The sequence below is a fragment of the Electrophorus electricus genome, chromosome 2 (assembly GCF_041902795.1).
Source record: "Electrophorus electricus isolate QZ-2024a chromosome 2, ASM4190279v1, whole genome shotgun sequence".
NCBI lineage: Eukaryota > Metazoa > Chordata > Actinopteri > Gymnotiformes > Gymnotidae > Electrophorus > Electrophorus electricus.
In genome coordinates, this window is record NC_137498.1 from 40,100,012 (window position 1) to 40,121,316 (window position 21,305).

Genomic DNA, 21,305 nt, shown 5'->3' on the forward strand with positions numbered 1-21,305 from the left:
ATTAAATTAGATTTTTTAAGGGATAAAAATACCTCTTACATCATTGCACCTTTTATTGTACAGTACAGTTCTACTTTTCAAACTAATATTCATGTCATACTATAGGACATAATTGCTTGACAGAGTCAGGTGACTTGGATAAGATTTAGCAGGTGCCCAGTTCCAAGCAGCACTACAGCAGGCCGAGAGAAGCAGCACCTAGAGAGCACAGCCTTGGATGACTGTGACCACATAATGAAAACTACAACTGCAGACAAATATTATTTTTTAGACCTCAGTCTGTGCAAGCACGTGTGATGCACATCCGGGTTCGGCACATTCACAAAAGGATGGCTAGAAAATCTGATGGATTAAAAACAGGTCAAAAGGCTCTGGCTTCTCTGGTCAGTTGGTGAGTGAGTGAGGGTGAAACATTAATAGAAAAATGAAAGAAAAGACAAACATTATTTCAGCCATTGTGAGGACACACAAAAACTGGGAGGTTGAGTAGTCTCTCTCCACCTTGCTTTATTGGAACATATGAGGTTTTGTGTTCTTCCTGTATCACAGACATTTATCTCTCTATCCCATCACTGCCAGAAGAAGGGGAAATGGTTTTCCTAAAGCAAACATTAGACATTGCGCTGTGAGATTGTGATTGATGTGGTAAAGATTTGCATTTAAGGCATGCTTACGCGCAAGAATCATCATCCTTGCAGCATCAATAAAGCCTGCCCTTCAGCTCTGCATGGAGATCAAAGTCATCCATTTGCCTGTTACACACACACACACACAGCATGCATTTATATCAGATTTGTAGCCTACATGGGTAACCATGTGACAGTAGAAAAATAAAAAATAAATTAAAAATTATGCAAATAAGTGTGGAGAGTGCCCTTAAAGGAGAACAGTGATGGGCGATGCATCCTTCAATAAACAACTGGAGTCATCCATCATTAGTCCAACCTTGACCACTCAGTCTGTCAAAATATTATAGAACCACAGGACAGGAGGTCTGCATGCATACAAACAAACACAAACAGATACATGCACTCGGATCATCCTCTTTAGGTCTGATTTGTTTTTCTGCATCATTCCACCATTGCCTGAGATGTCTCTGCTGCAATGTCAGCGGTGGCTGTGCAGGTGTCCTCAACACCAGCGCTGGACCTGGCATGAGCTGCATGCTATACAATTCTGTAAGTGGCTAATTCCATTACATGCACCTCATAGTTGATCCTCAAAAAGCTCTGCTCAGATTTGATCATCAAGCTGCGGGTGCAGGTTTCTAATAACAAGTATGACAAAAATACTGAAAGCAGATTAACTGTGATAAGCAATACAGTGTGTAGATGGATGTTTGCAAAGGCGTGCAGCTGATCTGGGGGCATGCGCCTCCCACATTTAGACACATTATATTGTTGATGTGTGTGTGTGTGTGTGTGTGCAAAAGACAATGTGCCAAGAGTCCTCCAGAGGGACACACATCAATTGATTCAACCCCCCTGCACTGGGCTTAAACACATGCCAACACACACATCTTGTGGACTTGTGAGATGCATCCTGACGACTTACTTAGATAACATGCACTATTTAATATGACTATTCCAGAGTCAGGTCTGTCTACTACTGAAAGAGCATGTAATGAACATGCTGAATTAGGAGGAAATAAATGACTTAGCAATTTATGTCATCACAAAATATACAGAGTACAAATATATACATAAACACACTGTATTTATATTACCATACAGGTTATAGTCAACACAGTCATGTCTAACAGTGCCATGAAATGGAAACCTTTATTGCTTTATAGGCACTGCGAATATTGCACAGTAAAGCATGTTACTACATCATACACATACTGTATTGAGTGCTGTATATTAAGCAGAACACACACACACACACACACACAGGTTGACTGTGAAAGTGCTGCCCTCTCCTGGTTTGAAAATGCACCCCAAAAACACACACACGGATGATTCTTACGTTTATTACATTTCCATACAAACATTACTCCACATCTGGAAGGGTCACTGAAGAAAGTAATCATCATAAACACCTCCTAATGAGTCTAATGGAGGGGAGAGTGGGAGTTTTAGCTTGTTCATCTCGACTAAAACTACCCCCCCCATCCTTATTTTAAATCAATCAATCATTCAATTGTACAAATCATTTCATATCATTGCAATTTCATGTGTCTGTTCAAGATGGACAAAACCCGCTCAAATATACAGAGGAAATTTGGCCATTTTGAGAACCATGGAAATAATTTAAATTCTGAAGGCTATACATTAGATACAAAGCAAATTGAACAAATGTGGAAAAAAAAAAAGTGAAAAACGAATATGCTCTGTGAATATAGAATAAACTATACGAAAATCCTATAGTATTGTTTTGTTACTGGAGAGGTTGCTGTGGCTTGATTACTAGAGGGATTGAGACAAGTTCAAATGTGGTCAGTTTGTCTATCTAAAGCTGTGATCCTGTAATAGTTTATGGATGAAAACCCTGACTTGTCATCCAGCAGGTGCCATCCTAGTAGTCACACAATCCTCTCTCAAGGGCAAATGTGGTCATCAGCTCTAGAATCGTTACTGTTGGTTTCTGGGTCAGAGCAGTGTTCAAGAGGGGTCAGCCCAATGTCCAGGACCTGAGTACGGGCCTCTGCAAATCTAAGACAGACAGACAGACAGACAGACAGACACTAAGGACATTCTCCACTGACGGTGGTACAAATGTGAATGACTGGTAATGCTAAAAGGAACATTCCAACAGCTATTATTAACAAAATCATTAATGAATACAGCTATATCATTATTTATCATTATTCACTAAGGTTAATGTAATCACATTGTTTCTAATAAAGTGGGTTGTGTGATGGTGCTGGGATAGCGTATATTCTACAGTCTTAAATGCAGGGTGACTGGAGGCAACAGTCTCATTACTGCTTCTTTATTACATGTTCTAGCATGAGAACACACAAAAATAAACATTTGCTGAATAAAATGAGTGACACACCCTTAATCACAATCACACCTACAAAACATTTTTGTGCGTAACAGCAATCTGAGGAGACCATTATGCAACTGACAGTAACAATAAAAAAATAAATTAAAAATAAAATAAAAAAGACTCTAGGTGTATAACGTAACAGGACGTGACCGAGGCCTTTGTAACAAATGCAAAATGGAAAAAAATGGAGCTTGATCCAGAAAACTTTGGAACTGGAAAATTAGGAAAGGGGATGGGACGCGTGCTAGAATGACAGAACACACGGACAACGGACAAGGGCGGATTATGTCAGTGGGTAAACGGTGAGGCGGGACTGGACCGGGTAAGATTAGAGGATTACCTGGAGAAAACTCAAAGTTAGCCATACTGCAACTACAGAGGGAGTAAAACAATACTGGCTTTAGTAGTGCATATAAAATCATGGTCCTTACCGTCACAATCTTCTTAAAATAGCTCATAGAAAGAGAGTAAATAAATAATAAATGAAGGAGAAAATTGCAACATTTTAAAGAAGGAAGAAAAAAGGCTCTGTGGGTCATTACGGCCTCCAACAACTGATACAGTACAAGTAGATGGCACTGCTAAAAGGGCTTGCATTCAATAGCCACTTCATTACGAGTACCTTACATCTTTAAGTGTAGTCTATTTACTCATACAAGCCTATAGGTGTATTGTATACCCATGTACAAGTTCAGAGCGTATATGTTGCCAACCACATTGTCAGCCACCCTCTACTGCTTTAACTACTAGTGAGTCTCTGACTACAGAACCACTGAACACACCAATGAGATGCAGTTGTCGCAGAAAGGTAGTGGGGGCTTTGTGCAAGTATCAGTACGCCAAGAACAGAGTTTGAGTGTTTACACATGCCTGAGTCACTGTGGAGCTGAGAGTGGACTGCCATCCAAAACATATCCAGGCAGGAGTATAGCTGGAGATGCAGTGGTTCTACTGTCAGACTAAGGGAAGGGAAGCTGATAAACAAGGTTACAGACTGTAACTGCAGGTATATTCACCTAGTGTGGGTATACCCATTACAGTGCATGTTGCTGCAAGGTGGCTGGTCATAATAAAATGAATTTTACAAAATAAGACATTGGATGATGGTTTTCTTCTATCATGTGTCATATTAAGAGGAAATAGTAAATACACTGGCCCGCTAGTATAAGTGGTAATCAAGCTACATGTGAGCCGTTTCTGGTAGAGACAGAAATATTTATAATGCTGGTTTAAAAACATCCAAATTATTTACATAATGTTTCTTCTACTTCTGGCTCTTTGGAATATTATACAGAATTAAAATATTATGTCATAAAGTAGCAATCTTTTTTTTTTCATTTTTGGAATAAATATTTCCAGTTTTGTTGGTTTTGAAACGTTTCAGAAACTGCTTTCATCAAACTTGCCACAGAGTCACTGTAATCTAACATATATTTACTTCATGTCACGCTGGTTAGGTAAGGTTCCTTGTCAAAATGTCAGTGGCCCTCTAAGCAGACTTTTGTTTTGATTGAGAGAATGAACCCAAAATAACACAGACTTCTAGTTTGTACTCACTGACAAACATCACACTGGGTCGATTAACCAATGGCCTCAGAAAGCTACATAGCACAAACCCAGACATACATTTCAAAAGCGACATTTCTGTTTAAGATCCATGAAGCCCTATCTGAGTGTCACTGGAACCCTGTAGTCAAATCTCTGCAATATAGGCGAGTTTATCTGTATGCCCTTTCATTCTGCTGTTGTGCTGAAAGAATGTGCTTTTCCAGCCTTCAGTACAGCAAGATAGTGAGGACACTACAGAGGAGATTGTGGCAGGACAAGAAATTATGAGACAGGAAGAGTGAGGCTTTGAGAGCTCTTTTTTTTTTTTTTACCTTGAAAAGGCTTCATCCAGGCCATCATCCATCTCCTGTTAAAATTGACAAAAGCAAATGTTAAATTATGTGGTAGCTCCATTGCTTCAAAGTTGCACGTTCTCCCTGCTGTTCTAGCACACCTGATCCGCCTGCTTACAGACTGGAGAATTAGCTCATGAGCGTGTGTTAGAACAGACTTGAGTGTGAGGCAGCACAGAGAGGAGTTGAAAACCCCCACTGAAAAACAGCGACTTTGGTTACCATTTAGGATTACTCTTCACAGTCAGATACAAGGTGATCATGAAGTAAACACATTCAAAGCTGTTACAGTATACCAATGTTCCGTGGAGCAACTGGGGAAACAGTTTGTAAGTAATGAAACTATGAGGAGCTTTACCCAGATGGAACTGTTGTCAGGATCAGTGCAGTTACTCACAAGGTTCGCTTGACTGTCTGTATTATCCATCATTGTGTCTTGAGATTCAGCAAAATCCAAGAGGTTTCCTGTTGCTCCATCTAGAACCAGCAGATGATGGACATTTTAAAAGGGATAGTAACAGGGTAGAAATTGGATAGGAACCACATACAGACTTTCACGGCACTTAACAATGGGTCATAAAAACCCCAGTTCAACTTCTGTTCAGTGACCACATCCTTAAGTAGTGGAATATATCTGATTAACATTTTCTAGAGAAAATTTTGCTATTGAGAACTGAATTCTTGCTTAGTATTAGCTGTCTACAAGCAAATAAGTTAGGTTGACTAGGTGAATAATACATTTACCATTTATTTATTGGGAGTACTCAAATAAAACGCTTGGTGTAATCATCCAAGCAGATGAAACACAAAGAATTAAGGAAGTAATTCTTCCACTGTTGATAAAGTAAACTAAACTTTGTGAAAGGTTAAAATTTAAAGAAAGCATGTTTGTTTTTTGAATCTAGCTAGTGCATTTCCAACCGTATTAAAAAAAAAAAAAGATCAAAACATTTTCCTTGAATCTGAGAAGAATGATACAAAAGTGCTTGCTTACAAACAATATTAATAACATTAGTCAATATTAATAACTAATGTACAATGCATATAATGTATTGTTTGTGTGTGGTCAGTACCAGCCCCTTTTAGGTTGACCATGTTGACTGATGTGTCAAGATTCATGCTACTATCGGTTTCCAAAGCACACGCCGACTTCACTTGCTGTTCTTTGTCTGAAAGAGGTCAGAGGAGAAGGAAGATGCAGAGCATGAAACAGACTGCAAACATGTAAAGGAGAAAACAGATCAGAAAATGTGAGCATATTACAGACAACTTCAAAGGGGTTCCAATAAAAAAAAAAAAAGCATCCACAGTGGAGAGAATCCAAGTGTACCTCTAACAAGCAAACCAGATCTCAGTAGGCTGGCTACAAGCCTCTTAAAAGCTCAACAACATCTTCATATCAAAAGGTTCCCTTAGGAGGACACGCATTGCTTCTGTCCTGTCCAATAAGACTTTTAAATGATTGGCTACTGGGCTTTCGGCAGTCTGAGATCCTGTGAGCCCTGCCTGAGACTGGGGCTGGTGTGGATAGTAGTCACTCTGAGATGCGTGGTATAGTATGGTATACCTTCTTTGGCAACCTGCCAGAAATCAAAGGCCACTCTGAAAGCCTGGGCTACAGTAAGCGTTACTGCTTGGGCCTGCAAGAACAAGAAAGGGAAGGCAACGGTGCTATAAGACAGACAATTAGGCCACTGTTTTTCCCAGACTGAACAGTCGGATGATAAACGTGTTACACAAATGATGATATCACAGAAGGAGGAGACAGCATCCTGAAATAGGCAAAATTGAAGTTCATGTAACCATAACAAAGCATGCAGTCCCACCTGTTTGTGATATGACTCTGCAACTTGGGAATGACCAAACCTTCCTCTGGAAAGATGTATTGGGTTCACAGGAAAAGCCACACTATACAACCAAACAAAACACTGCCCAACTCACCACTTTCCTCTTGGCACAGAGGAACGCATGGCACTCAAGCGTCTCATTGTGTTGGTTCTGAGCGATGTAAGCAAACACCTTGTCATGTATTTTGTCTGCTGTGCAATATGATATTCTGTAAGACATGGGGCACCACAAAACGTAAAAAAAAATAAAAATAAATAAAATAAAAATCTATATTGAAATAAAACTTATGCTACGTACCCAATTGGTATTAGCAGTGAACTAGTCTCATGCGAGGCAATATTTCAAGATGTCATGCACATGAGGTTGCTTTTCATGGAAAGGCAGAGACAGAGACAGAGACAGAGACATTCACCTGTATATAGAGATGCTCTCCAGCAGTTGATTGGACCCAACACTGAACAGCAGAATTCCCTGAGGGGAGACCTTCAGAGCCACTTTGGGAGGCTTCCTTCCACTCGCTTTAGCCTAGGAACATACATATGTGCCGAAAGAAAAGATTAATTAAAAAAAACCTGACAGATGGAATATAATGTGACATGACAAACAGGATTATTAGCAATAGCTACTGTACTGCGACCAATCCAAGAACAGTTTACATCTACTGGAATTTGAAAATGCAAATTGAAGGATGCAGCTCTGAACTTACTGTAGCAATAATCCTCTTGACAGCAGCAGCTGACAGGTCCTCGCCTTTGGGCTGGTCGACAAGAGTCATTCCCAAGTGTCGTAGGTTAAAGGTCATGCCCTCCAAGAGGGTCTCCCTGGTGTCTGTCCAGTCCTCTGGAAGCTCTGGGAAAATATAGCAAGGACAAAAGTTTATGAGGCAAAGTCAACCAGCTGCACAAACAACCCTTACACTAATGCACAAGGTAGACCAAGGCAACATGGACCAGCACCTTATGAAACACAGTATTGACAGCTTAATGTATGCACAGTTTTAAGTGCATGGCTTTGTGTAAACATGTGGGTCAGACCATACTGGTGGAAAAACACTACACATCAAACAGATCAGCCTCCTACAGCTCAAACATATTCATAGGCAATACACTGATGTCCTTGAGGTCTTCAATCCAGTCCCCTTATTAGAAATTATGTTACAAAGCTGAAGGTCAGAGATACATAGCAGTAGGCACACCAACAGCAATTCAAAACCTGCAAGGATGAACGTTCTGCTGAACTCAGGTCTGAGTTGCTGAGCCTGTGATTATGAGACAGAATGGAACGTTCTGATAAGCCTTGATAAAAATCATAAGACATGACCTCATTTTCCTGTGCTGCCAGTGAAGCTACTTCTCTGCTACATCTTTTTGCAATTCTAATTTCTGTGTTTTTAACTTCAGGCATTAATTATACAGTAGGCAAACAAATACCAGTTTAAAACCAGTTTGAAAACCAGAACAAAATCACAACAGGCAAATCCACAAATCCACAGACCAGTTGACCTACTTAAAGTCAAAGTGGAAGTAAACAATGGGACTAGTTAATAATTGGACTAGAGTGGATTGGTGAAACAATGCGCCTATTTTTGGCTCATACTCACAGGAGTTTAACAATCTTAAACAGACAATGTTATATAAATTCATGGTAGGATAACAGCAGAATAATATTGAATTTTATAATAATAATCCTGACAACCTATTGGATTTAATTAACTTGGTAAAGTATTAGCTAGTTTCAAACCACTTTCAGTCGCATTTATTCAAAGTTTTAAGTCGTACACAAAAATTAGGGGTGAAACCAGGATGAGCTGCATTATGGTTAATAATACCTACTACACTTCAAAGTACTGACTGAATGACTGCTGCTCATTCTGCCTCCTACTAAATACAGATAAAGAAAGAGCATAAAAGAAAATTTAACTTTACACAGGATTTACAACCCTCCACCTGCACCAAAACTTTTCCTAACATTCTAAGGACAGGGAGGGAAGACTATCCTGTATAATTTACTGGCCAACAGCTCCTGGAAAAATACACCTTGAAGACTTTATTCATGATCATCCTCGACACCTCAGAAAGCTCTCAGAACCACATAAATAAAAGGGAGGCAACCATAATGGCACAGGCCGGGTAATGGGCAATCTCACCAAAACACTGATTAGTGAGATGCACAGAGGCCCTTATTCACCGTGGAAACTTTACTTGAATGAGGCTCTCCGACAGCTAGGAGCTCATGCCTGTGCTGAACTCTACACTGTGCACTGAAATGGAGGATGAGATGACAGTACACCAGAAATTATGTTCCTGTGCCATAGATGGTATCCATCAAAGTTGTGCATCTACTGGTGCCGGCACAATTTTTAATTGGTTTTTACCTGTTCAGTTGTCTCAGTCTATATCAGACAAAACAGGAAGTGATTGTAACAACTACAAGAGATTAGTTACCCAGAAACTTAACACTTAAGAGTATTTGGCCTGACAGCTCACGATACAGAACCAGGTGAGGGACTAAAGGTCATGCTTTGTGCATTCTGCTCTAGGAAAGGGAAGCACTGAGCTAATGTGAGTTTTAAAAACGTCCACCAAATTACTATGGGCATTAAATTTACTGCACTGAACAACTTAATAGTACAGAAGAGTCTTACCTTACAAAATAATACTTTCAAATCTCAATAGCAGATTAATTCCAGTTACAAATTCACTGCATGTACCTATGTGAAAATATATCTATATAATACCCAGACTGTCTTAAAACAAAACCTTACAGAAGCATGAGCTTGTCAGTAATTTCAAGTATCTAAAACTTGAGCGAATTACTGAATGGCCTCTTTACTAAATGAACCTGTTGGAAAAGACAGAACAGGTGTTTCTGGTGCACAGCTCCTATATGCACCAAGCTGTCTACTTAGCAGGACACTGGCACAAGAGATGCAGAGCATTGGCTGTAAATTGTACCTCTCCAAAGCACCATAAAACCCCATTTGAGCCATTCCAAAAGCATTCTACATTCGCTGCAAGCGATATAGTTTGAAGTGTGTGACTTTGGTGCTTTGGAAGGGCAAACACTACCTCCCTCCACCTTAACGAGAAATCATTTCTAGAAGACAGCGGACGAACGGCACATTAAACAGGGAGGGACACGGCTTGAAAGAATGCCCAGGTGAATCAGGAGCAACAGGGCATGAGGTGCCATTTGGCCTTCTCTTTGACATGAAGAGTGATGGGACAGTACTCTTATTGGTACAGCCTGTCCACATGCACTGAAAGATCATTGCAGTTCTGTATGGTTTTGAAAAGAAAAAAAAAAGGCATGTCTAGAGGTAGAGGGGTAAACACAAGGGACTTAAAAAATAAGACAGCTCTGTGAAAAGAGCAGGTTTTTTTTTTTTTTTTTTTTTTTTTTAAGAAAAAAAATGAAACCAAGACCATCATGAGATTTTTTCAAACTTGAATGTGAAATGGCTACCTACAAAATACCCACAAACAACAACCCCCTGCCCCCCTTTTTTACAATAACCTGGTTGCATGAGTGTACAGACTCCTTTATAAAAGGAGATGTCACTTTGCTGACAATAGACCAATCACATTTAAACTCAAGGCAAATGGTAGTTTACACCTGCCATCAATTTAAATTATTCCCATACATTAACTCCAAATAAGTTCACCTACAAGTTCAGCTGTTCTGCCAAGATGCTCCTGACAACTTCTTGGTTTCATTTGAGTGCAAAACCAAGGTTCACAAAAGAGCATAAATGAATCCATTTGTTGTCAAAGGTACTAATCAAGAGAGGGTTACAAAAGAATGTCCATGGCATTAGATATACCATGGACCACAGTGACATTACTAAAAACAGGACAGCCCTAAAATTCCATGAGAAGGCCACTAGAAAGCTGGTTAGGATGGCTGCCAAGAGGTTTATGGAAATGTTCAAGGATCTGCATGAACTCCTGCCAAGGCGAAGTGGGAAAGTGCATGATGCGATCCTCTCACCCCCCACAAGAAGGTCATACAAAACTGGATAAACTTCGGACAGCACCTGCAGTTTCCCAAAACTATGGTAAAAACTTTATGGCCTGATGAGACCATGGTTGAACTTATTGACCATAATTCGAACACAGATTTTTTTGATGCCGAAGAGACGCCACATAACCAAAAGAACCCCACAGCCACAGTGAAGCATGATGAAGTGACTGAGGTGGCCTCAAGAGGGCAGTGCACAGGAGATTTATTTGATGGCTCTATAAAGTTTCTGCAAAGAACAGTGAGAGAAAATATTGCTGAATCAAGATGTCGCAAGCTAATAAAGTACTCTTACCTGAAAAGTGCTGTAATGATTCAGATTTGGTGCTTCAAAAAAGCATTGGTTTAGGGTGGCATAAATTTATGCAAGGCTCTTGCAAGTCATTTTTGTACCCACATGTTCTCACTTTATTATATAGATAACAATTTCACATTAAAAGCTTAAAAATCTGACATTTAATTTTACATAAACTACCATTTTTACAGGTGTGTGTAGATTTTAAAACTGAAAAGAGGAGCAGTACATTTTCTTTGAAAACAGCCTACCAGTTCACCCATTTGACATACAGTGGATAAAAAGAAAGCTGCCTTGCTTAAGAATATTTAGGGAACTGCACACAATTATAGGTGCTCCAGTGAGTTTGAACTTGGTTGCAAGCTTGAACGACAGGCCCAAAATGCCATGTCCAGGCATTCCAGGCTTGTTGTCATGGCATTAAAGTAGTGCTCCCAACCACTAAATAGCTCTTGTGTGGTTAAAAGAACTATGAAGTTCCCACTGTTGGGGGTGGGGGTGTCACAAATAGGTTCAGGAGGTTACAGGCACTCAGCACTGGCGTAGTTATACAGTAACTGAGGTGAGGGTATAAATCAATCAATATATGATGTCTTATAGGTTTACATGTCCAGCAATCTTCAGGTCTTTTGTAAGTGGACCAGCTGAATTTCTTGTTTATGTTGCTTGTTGAATGTTTTCCCCTAGAAAAAAAACAGGAAAGTGACCACAAAAAAAAACAAAACAAAAAAAAAAACCAGCTGCTGGAAAAAACAGCAAGATAACAAACTAAGTGAACTGCCTTTAAGCTTTACAGTAAGAAATTTGTGTGTGTGTGTGTGGGGGGGGGGGGGGGGGGGGAATAACCTTTCTGAGCTTGTTTAAAGTACAGTTAGTTTGAGGTTAGTGTACTAACATTTCAACCAAACAAGCCAAAGGTTTCCCTGTATGCCCAGAGATAAAATGCACTTGTATAGATTAAGCTACAAGAAGCTGGCAGGTGACAAACTGCCACTAGCATATTTGGTTTAAATACAAGTTTCTAAGACAAAGAAGAATTTTGTAAAACATCAGTTGCCCTTCTCATAACTCTCTCAAACACAATCCCCCAACCAAGAACTGACAGTGAGCACCTGGTATTAGAAGCAGTGATGTAAAATTTCTGGCCTAAATGGTGGGCTTGTATTTGCTTGTAAACAACGACATTAAAACGACAGTGTTTCGAAATGGTCATTTGGGAGCAATTAAAATATGTAAGGTAATTTTAAAGTGTTAAAAAGAGACCACGTCTTCGATACTGAGTGTTAATTCAACAAGACTCAAACGTCTGAAGGAGTTTTATCTCGCTCATGTGAAGCGATATCACAGTTAAACGAAATGTCCAGGGAAGCCCATGTAACTAATGATGATAACTGTCAACACTTATACTGAAGGAAAAAGAACACGCAGCAAGCAAACATGAAAAAATAGTTTATACCTTAGCCAGTTAACTACACCGACTAAGTTACTGTGGCTCGACCCAGTATGTGGACCCAGTATGCGGTCAAGTTTTGGAGGGGCAAGAAACACTGATCCGAGGTACAGACCAAAATTATACTCACTTTGGTGTTTACCAGCGCTCCACGACTGTTGGCCAAGACCTGGACTGCGAATAGCCCTTTTGGCTGACTTCAGGACGTCCATACTGAGTTCTCGTTACAATACAGCCAATATATACCCTAAAGGGCTAAGAGCTGTCTTGGAAAGCGAACGCTCCTTGGCTTACTCTCGCGTCCTCAGCTCCAAAGTTTGTTGCTGATATCTGTTGCGGTTCTTCTTCCAGCATCCGACTGGGCGGGGTTATATCCATGAAACCCACAAAAGGGGGCGGAGTTATACCTGTGACTCCCCCAAATGGGGCGGGGTTATATCTGTGACTCCCAAAAATGTAAACGTGTCGGGGTACCGTCCTTGACCCATTTTTGAAAAGCGATTTCTAATGTTTAAGCATAATACGCATGCGTTGCTTGAATGTTTTCTATTATTTGCTGCATACCTCAAGCATCACATTTTAACACAGCCGGAACCATATAGCGATTGCCCTTAACTCGATTTATATCGCCCCACATGACTAGAGAACATCGCATGGTTTGCCTATTTACCGACGAAGAAGTCACAAGTAGCCAAAACCGCATGTGGGATGTTATTATGTATCATTATTAACCAGGTTGCATAGTACATATGCACAGCTCATCCTATGAATCTACTGCCAAAGCTTTCCTTTCAGGCGTACAGAATGTCAAGTAGATTTTATCTTTTCAGTTGAACTTTTATAAGTTTACAGAGTACTCACCATGTTTAACTATGCACTAACATTTTCTTAAAAAAAAGAAAATGGAGGACAAAATAAGAACTGATTTTTTTACTCTCCACAAAAATGACCAAAAAAAAGACCCAATACACCACCATTGTAATCCACTGAAACAATTTTCAAAAACAAGAGGAAAAAAGGGGAACACTAGAGTATTCAACATTTTTCAAATTACTCCTGTTGCAAAACCAGGTCACATTTAAACATGTTTGCTGTTATTCATGTCAGAGCAACTGCTTAAGAAAATGCAAGATACAACCATCATAAAACAGGCTGATTTTTTTTGTTGTTGTTGTTAGTAATAGGTGCTAGGCCATTCTTGCTAGCACTAATAATATAACACATGTACACAGTGCATTAGTCAAGTGGCTCCTCAATTTGCCAACTTCTGTGGCAATCACTATCACTTAAACGATTATGGGGGGGGGGGGGGGGGGGGGCAGGAGAACGGTCATGTAACCTACTCTGATTGAGAGAGAACATCCAGGTCGTAAGTGAGGTATTAAAACAGAAAAGCTTCAAGGCACTGTGTAAAACGACTGGAAAATATCAGCTACTCACACTTTGTAGGTTCACCATTTCTGTATATTATCTAAATTCTACTGCCATTTGGTCCAGTAATAAAGAGGATTTGCACTGACCGCAAAATACAACATTCCCAAATATTTATGCAGCATATAATTAACAAATACAGTATACAGATCAGTTTGTAAACCTCATCCTATACTTCAGTATCATCCTACATGGAACACAGGTGAACTCGGGAGTTGTTAAAATTGTGACAGCATTGGGGAAGAACCAATTCCATATCTGTATATGTCTCAAGGAAGATAAATTACAATACTGTGGTCATAACTGAACTGAAACATGCTCTTTAAACAGGCACAATATCTGAATAAACAAATTATCATCACAAATACTCTCATCGTAAAGAACCAAACATGAACCAATATTTCCTCTTGTACATTCTTTAAACTCATCCTGGATGTTTAAAAATGCCTTCATCCTGGCATTAATTCCTTGCATTTAACACAAAGGTAGGGAGGAAAGAAGCCTCTGTTCATTAAAGGTAGTATGCGCTCATAAGAGCGAGACTCAAAGGCCAGATAAGCACCACAGGCAGTAGTGCCTTAAAGAGGAAGATAAAGATAAAAAAAAAAAAAAAAAAAAAAAAGAGTTTGGCTGAGCTTGGTGAGAGCTTTACAAAAATATTCATGAAATCCAAGCTGGGTGGTTTTGGTCAGTGTGACATCCCTTTACTACCACTCTGAGCCAAAAACAAGGTAGACTATTTGGGGTAGAGGTGTAAGAACACTCTTAAGAGGTACATATACTGAGCTTGGTCAATTTAAAGAACCAAAACAGGAGAATCCGGAAAAGCGAGCCTTCACTTGTTCAGGGGCTGGTACACAGAAGCATTGGGATCCAGACTAGAGGGGCTGGTGTCCATGAACTTGGACGAATAGTGGGGCGCCACAGGACTCATGCTGTTGGCCTCAGCCGAATAGGCGATACTGGGCATCACAGCCATGACCTCAGCTATCTTCTGTTTCAGCTCCTTTATCTCCTGTTCCTTGTGAAGGATCTGACCTGCACACAGATGCATTAAAAAAGGAACCATGAATGTGTGTGTGTGTGTATATATACACGTGTGAGATGCATCAAGAAAAAACAGGATTAAGTGACACTGAAATGTTCAACAAGGGAGAGGAGTGACCTTGTGCAATCTCTAGCTGCCTTTTGGCGTCGCCCAGTGCTGAGAAGAGATCCAGCTTGATCCTGGTCTCAGCACTCAGGCTGTTCTCCAGGTGCTGGGTTTTATCCTGCATGGCTGACAGCGCAGACATAAGGACCTCTGTATCCTTCTCATTCTCTTTATACTTGTGCAACTCCTGCCAAGCAGAACAGAAAGAAGAGACACAGAGAGATGGGGGAAAACACATGACCATTTCTTATGTTTTAGCACCCACCTCCTATTCTCATCCATTAACTCCATCAGGCTGCATCAACCTTCAGATATGCAAGGTCTATTGCTACATCTTCTCAAGTTACATAGCACTGCCATATACTTCAACAGTCTGGGAGGGGAATGCTATTCACCTGACCTGGATGCCAAGGAAGTTACTGTATGGATGAGTTAGCCCTACTAATCAGTGTCTTTCCTGAAAGGAGTACAGGTAGTATACTACATTAGGAACGGTGAATGAGAAATGAGGCTCCTGTGGTGAAACTCTCACCTGCGCTTTGCCCTCCAGCTCTCGGAGATGCTCTTCTTTAAACTTAACATCCTGGGAGAGCTTCTTGCAGTCAGACTCCAGCTCACGTATGCGACTCCTAAGGGAGTCTGTGCACTCCCCTCTGCAGAGTTAGAAGACAATGAGTCTCCCAGAAGTTAAAACAAGAAACAGTGGGCATGACTGAAGAGATAAACTGAAAGGCTCCAGACAGGGTATTGTGTGTTGGGGTGGAGGCAGTATCAGCTTTTAGAGGAGTAGTAGGTTTCAGAGGTGTTCCCTAAACTCATGAAAGGTTAAGACACATGTATGCTTGTATTAGAATTGTCTAAAAAGTAGCCTTGCATTAGTTACACTTAGTACCCTCTCGTTGTTAGTTTTTATTTTTAGTAAAGACCCTGTATCCCCCACTGAACATTCAAAAACCCCTGAGATTTATGCTGAAATTCAAAAATGACTAGTTTATACTTGCTGTCAGTGAACAGCCAATTTGTAGGTGGCAGAAAATATGAACTCCTACAAGAGCCGAGGTCTGCTATGCTGTGCTGTGCGTGGGCCCTACCTGGAGGCGGCGGCCAGGGCAACAGCACGGGCTGTAGTGGCCTCCTCTAGCTTCTTCCTCTTCTTCTCCTCTGCCAGCTGCTTCTCCGCCACTGCACGAGCCTCCTGCTCCAACTTCAGACGCTTCTCCAGCTGAGCAATCATCTGCCTGTCCTTTTGCTTGGCCTGCACTGCGTTATGAAGCCTGACACACACACACATCCAAAAGGATCTTCCTGAATCGAGATTACATAGAAAGGATCGACCACTATTAGACACTGCCAAAGAATTTTATTTAGAAACTGTCAAATTTTATTAGTCAAAAATTTGTAAAAAAAAATAAAAAATATTAAATCAAAGCTGGCAAGTAAATTTCTCCACAAGCTTTGCCAGTAAACTTCAGCATGTCAAAGCATTCTGAATGTAAAGAAAAATTCAGAGCATGATAAATTTAAAAAGCACTTTAGTTCAGGGGTGCTGACTTCCAGTCCTGGAAATCTACCACCCTGCAGAGTTTATTTCCCACGCTAACCTAAATGCACCTGCTCTAATATAGCAGACATTGTCATTAGGGTTGGTACTAAACTCTACACCGTGGAAAATCTCTAGTACCAGACTCAGGCAATCAGGCTTTTGAGCAGAGTGAACAGGAAGAGCCCTCCAGAGTATGCTCAAGTCTCACTTGCTCTGTAGCAACTCATTCTCCTGGCGGAGCTGGCTGAGCTCGGAGCGCATACTCCTCTCCACGCTGCCCAGTGAGCCGATCTGACTGCGCAGGTCCTGCTCCAGCTGACGGCTGGCCTGCAGGTCTGCCTTCAGCTTCTTCACGTCCTGCTCCAGACTGAACCGGCACACAGCACAACACGGTCCGGTCACAACCACAGCACGGCCCGGTCACAACCACAGCCACCGATAAACACAGCCTTTTACGCATATATCACGCAAGTTTGTGATCTGGTGGGACCAGGTAGGAAGCCGCTTACCGCACCAAAGCGTCCGGCTTACTAAGCTGGTTGTTGGGTATGCAGTTCTCCATCAGATCTCGATGGCTGGCAGCAGTTTTCCCTACTCCCTTCTGCTTTTTCTCATTTTTATTGGACAAGGATGAGGAGGGCACGCTGCCATTGGTGGAACTGTGGCTGTGAGGAGAGGAATTTTTGCAATGTTTGGAAGAGGAGGAAGCTCCTGCCATGCTGCCCATGTCCTCTTTAAGCAGTATGCTCTCAGCACTGCCTCCAAGCTCATTATTCAGTCTCTTGCTGCTCAAATGATTTTCCATGTATTCAATGTCCTGCAGCTTAGAGTCCACAGTCTGTAAGATATTGTTGTTTATTCCTATGCTGTGCTGTTGCTGTTTCTTGGCCTCTCTCACACCCTCCCTGCCCCTATCTCGGGGCTCCAGCTCTGGGAAGGAGATAGGCAGTTTTTTAGTGGTTGGGGTGCCATTTTGAGCCACCAGTGTTGCATCAGCCTCCAACATGCTTTTAGAAGCAGCTGCAGAGAGACAGAGGGACAGATTAGTCTGGAGAGACATGTTCCCGCTGTTTTATTTTTCTCCACCCAATTATCAGTGTATTATGATTGTAGCCCTGAAATAAGCACTCATGCAAGCACACACACACTTTTTAAAAATCTGTGTCCAGTGAATAATCTTTACTTTGAGAGATACTGGCAAGTGTATTAATGACAATGAGGCCAAGGAGTAAAAACAGGGTGCTTGAAGAATAGATTGTTTAAAAGTCTCCACAAGCCTGCTTTAAAAAAAAAAAAAAAAAAAGTTTTAAATCCATGGCCCTGACTGGCCGAGTGGTCAACATCCCTGTAGCTCTGGCCTCTGTGCCAACTCTGAGTCACACTTCTTCCCACTACATTGATAATGGGCATTCAAGTCTTAATCACTGGCTATACAGATAACAATCACACCTACAATTTTAATACAACACGAAAAATCCATGTAAAATAATTGTCCATGTCAGTGACAGTAGTGCATTTACCTAATTCCACTGCAGTTTATCATAAACAGAGAGCGACCCAAGTTCGGTTCAGAAGGTTAATACGCAACGAGGCCCACGCGTCTGTCCACCCGCTGCTCACCTTCCTCTGCCTCTCTCTCCTGCCTCTGAAGCATCTGTTGCTCAGGAGGCAGTGCTTGCTGCAGCAGCTGCATGTAGAACTCGTTCTCCTTCTGCACCTCCTTCTGCTTCCGCAAGCGCATCTTGTAGCTCACGTAGCTCTTGAAGCCGAAGCCCAGCGTCACCACAGGGTAGCCGATGCTGCCATGCGAAAGAGAGAGATGCATCAGGGACTCCGCTTTCTAAACCAGACTTTTCAAAATAAAAAAGGGAACGGTTGTGTGTGTGAAGTTCTAAAATACACACATTGCATGCACAAGCATATTAAATGTGGTTCAGTAGCAAAATAAATAACCCCACTGCCTCAGAACAGCATACCAGTGAGCAGCGAACGGACGACACAGGCCAATGTGGAAATTTTTCAGGTCTTTGAATCTGATGGCTGCTTCAATATAGACGAAAAGGATCCACAAAGAGACTGTGGGCAGACACACTCCTCGCTCTGAGGAGGCAGACACACACAGGCCACTTTTACATTCCCTGTATTATCAAAGATTTTAATTTCCTAATAGTGGCCATGCATTCTTACTACACTGACAATGTTAGGAACCCTTTGGACAACACAGAACAATTTGCTAAGCTCTTCATTTGCTGTTTTTTTTTTCCACTTTAAAATAAACTGGAGACAAGTACCCTTCCTCATATAGATAACTGCCTTTCTAGGACACAGGAGATATGCAAGAAAAACACTTTCAGATTCCTAATCTTGGTAACAAACCCTCAGGCATCCTGCCTTGCTGAGTCTCGCTAGGTGCAATAGATCAACAGCAGCCAACGCTGCTGTAGCCGAGCCAAGTGGAAGGTGTCCGCAAACTGGGAAACTATTACTCCACCTCAGCACTTCATTAAACCCTATCCTGAAGAACCCTAACGAACAAGAAGGGCATTGATAAAATTAATCTACCCTTCATCCAGAAAAGATTTTGTAGAGGAATTCTCATTATGCTGCTTCTAATTATAGGCTAAACACACAAGCACAATAAATATTTTATAGGCAGTTTGGAGGTAGATCTAATATAAAAGCATTTTATATAAATACTAGGGTTAAATGTATCAGGACAATTTTAATAAATTCTTTAAAGAACTTTTTAATTTTTTTTACAGTTAGCTTTGCAATCAGGGCTTCCTGAAATAACAAAAAACAGTTATACTATTTACAATTAGACTATTTATTTATATTTATCATTTACATTCTTAAAAATAAATTAAAATCAAAGTTTGATTCCTTTGCTTACCCGTGTGCCATACATACTGCACCCAAACATAAGTGCTGGCAGCAAAAAACAGCCACTGCATAGGGATGAACAGGAGGCATATGATGTCTGATGTGAATGCAACGCAAACAAAGAACACGGAGAACGCCTGAAGAGCAGAGAGAGAGAGAGAGAGAGAGAGAGAGAGAGAGAGAGAGAGAGATATACATGTAAACTACTGATATGCACCCACTATAGGGCACTTGACACCTTTAATGGAGGGGGAAAAGGCTTTGCACCTATTCACATTTATAAAACAAGCTCTGTACAGGTGTGTCATATCTTCAGCCATTAATTGTGAGTTTAATGAACTAAACATCCTACTGATGGCTGAGTATTTAGCTAAGGGGGCAATACTTACCAGTCCCTGGTATCTAAAGGAGTCATACACACTCCTGATGAAGAGCCAGAATGGCCATAAGTATTCAAACCGGAACTCCAGCACAAAATCTGCAAGCAGTACCAGGGCCCACACCAGCAGGAATTTTAGGTAGAGGAAGGTACTGCCAGAAACAAGGTCGTTGATGGATCAGTTATACTTGCAGTAACAGAAAATTGCCTTGTAAAACCATAATAAAACGGTATTAATAAAACATGTGCATACATCACCATGGCACAGGGAGAACATTTTTTTGTAGTGGAAGAACCATGAAGTTGACATGCATGCTTACCGGGGAGGATTTACATATCGATTGTATCGGCCCAGCCTCGCCAGTTAATAAGCTTTTAGAATGGCGGGAATAATTTCTGATTCATATCACGACCAACAGCCAAAACACGCGTAGGAACCTAGCAGCAGAGAAGTTCAACACATCTGAAGTTCACTGCTAGGCATATTCTTAACACCTCTGAGGATGTCCTTTACAATCTCAGATGACTAGCTCGCTTGCAATTCTGAGGAAATCGACACTTTAGATACTGCAGATAGCCAGGTAGATGTACAAAATTAACGGTGCCAAGTATCTGTGCAAATGTACTTGTTACGGGAGACAGCAGCAATATGTGCTGGTGATCAAAAACGTTGAGCGATGAAAGTGTCATTAAAATCCAATGCAACAATTATTTCTGACTGGAAAAGTAACTTAAGATAGATAAGATAGCGACGGTGACTAGTGGTAAAGGTACATAACATACGTGTACCCACATATGGCAGGCAGCTATCGTAGCCATCCATAAATGGCCGAGGTAGCTAGCAAGCAAAGCTACATAACTGGACGGGTTGACTGGACTAAGATAGCCCCGGCGTAACTACCGTTAGCTCCGTAGCTAAGACGGCCGTCAGAGATTTTTAGATGTAACGACAGGGTTGATCTTGCACGGACCCTCCTCAGCTACAACCAGCGAAGCGAAGAGCCTAACGCTAGCTGAGATAGCTGTGACAGGCCAGGCTGCATAAAACAGATGACGAGGTGGGCATTAAAGATGGACAGGACAATATCCGGACGCCGTTATACTGCAGTAGTTGGTCTGGGGGAGCCGATTTTCTCCGTACCTGCTGTGAATCCCCTCGGTGATACGATTCCGTTTTAACGGGCGACGGAGTTTACTGCAGTCCGCATTGCGCCGCTTCATTCTCCCCCTTTGATTCGAATATATATTTTCTACCTGTTACTATGAACAAAACTGTGTGCTGGGCCTAAAACCGACGCGCATCACTCCTCGAATGCAACGATGCCATCATTATTTTTTTTTTTTTTTTTCCTCAGCTAGAAACAAAGAAATAAATAAAAATAGTCCGCAAAAACCCCGCCCCTTTCAT

The 21,305-nt window shown here is 41.2% G+C and overlaps 2 protein-coding genes across 11 annotated transcripts; both read right to left on the reverse strand.

Moving 5' to 3' along the window:
- Nucleotides 1–1,956: 1,956 nt before the first annotated feature.
- On the reverse strand, nt 1,957–12,861 carry ldlrap1a (low density lipoprotein receptor adaptor protein 1a). Of its 7 annotated transcripts, none has more exons than XM_081703365.1 (10): nt 12,639–12,861; nt 7,450–7,592; nt 7,156–7,268; nt 6,837–6,951; nt 6,463–6,535; nt 5,969–6,064; nt 5,293–5,372; nt 4,875–4,909; nt 3,335–3,366; nt 1,957–2,654 (listed from the first exon to the last, which is right to left on the reverse strand). In XM_081703365.1, exons 1-10 carry the CDS (start codon nt 12,718–12,720, stop codon nt 2,614–2,616), a joined length of 810 nt encoding a protein of 269 aa, XP_081559491.1. In that variant the 5' UTR covers nt 12,721–12,861; the 3' UTR covers nt 1,957–2,613. The 7 variants fall into 7 exon arrangements, 5 of the variants coding, with proteins under 5 accessions (XP_081559491.1, XP_081559483.1, XP_026875791.3 ...); XM_081703357.1 differs by adding an exon at nt 11,665–11,741 and having other exon boundaries at nt 1,957–3,366; XR_003411312.3 differs by lacking the exon at nt 3,335–3,366 and adding an exon at nt 3,426–3,968 and having other exon boundaries at nt 2,528–2,654.
- Nucleotides 12,862–13,423: 562 nt separating this feature from the next.
- Nucleotides 13,424–21,276, reverse strand: maco1a (macoilin 1a). Of its 4 annotated transcripts, none has more exons than XM_027020004.3 (11): nt 21,039–21,276; nt 19,908–20,049; nt 19,529–19,655; nt 18,612–18,735; nt 18,256–18,434; nt 17,145–17,655; nt 16,844–17,002; nt 16,184–16,366; nt 15,625–15,745; nt 15,105–15,279; nt 13,424–14,977 (listed from the first exon to the last, which is right to left on the reverse strand). In XM_027020004.3, exons 1-11 carry the CDS (start codon nt 21,116–21,118, stop codon nt 14,775–14,777), a joined length of 2,004 nt encoding a protein of 667 aa, XP_026875805.2. In that variant the 5' UTR covers nt 21,119–21,276; the 3' UTR covers nt 13,424–14,774. The 4 variants fall into 4 exon arrangements, with proteins under 4 accessions (XP_026875805.2, XP_081559508.1, XP_081559512.1 ...); XM_081703382.1 differs by having other exon boundaries at nt 20,151–21,270; XM_081703386.1 differs by having other exon boundaries at nt 20,218–21,269.
- Between the last annotated feature and the right edge of the window lie 29 nt (nt 21,277–21,305).

Excerpts from the sequence above, each read along its gene's own strand:
- ldlrap1a (XM_081703344.1), bottom strand. The coding sequence starts at position 12,720 with ATGGACGTCCTGAAGTCAGCCAAAAGGGCTATTCGCAGTCCAGGTCTT. Across the intron at positions 7,593-12,638 it reads GAGCGCTGGTAAACACCAAA|AGCTTCCAGAGGACTGGACA; the intron begins GTGAGTATAATT and ends ATATTTTCCCAG. Across the intron at positions 6,065-6,462 it reads CTGGCAGGTTGCCAAAGAAG|ACAAAGAACAGCAAGTGAAG; the intron begins GTATACCATACT and ends GACCTCTTTCAG.
- maco1a (XM_027020004.3), bottom strand. The coding sequence starts at position 21,118 with ATGAAGCGGCGCAATGCGGACTGCAGTAAACTCCGTCGCCCGTTAAAA. Across the intron at positions 16,367-16,843 it reads AATGAGTTGCTACAGAGCAA|GCTTCATAACGCAGTGCAGG; the intron begins GTGAGACTTGAG and ends TGTGTGTGTCAG. Across the intron at positions 15,280-15,624 it reads AGCTGGAGGGCAAAGCGCAG|GAGTTGCACAAGTATAAAGA; the intron begins GTGAGAGTTTCA and ends TCTGCTTGGCAG.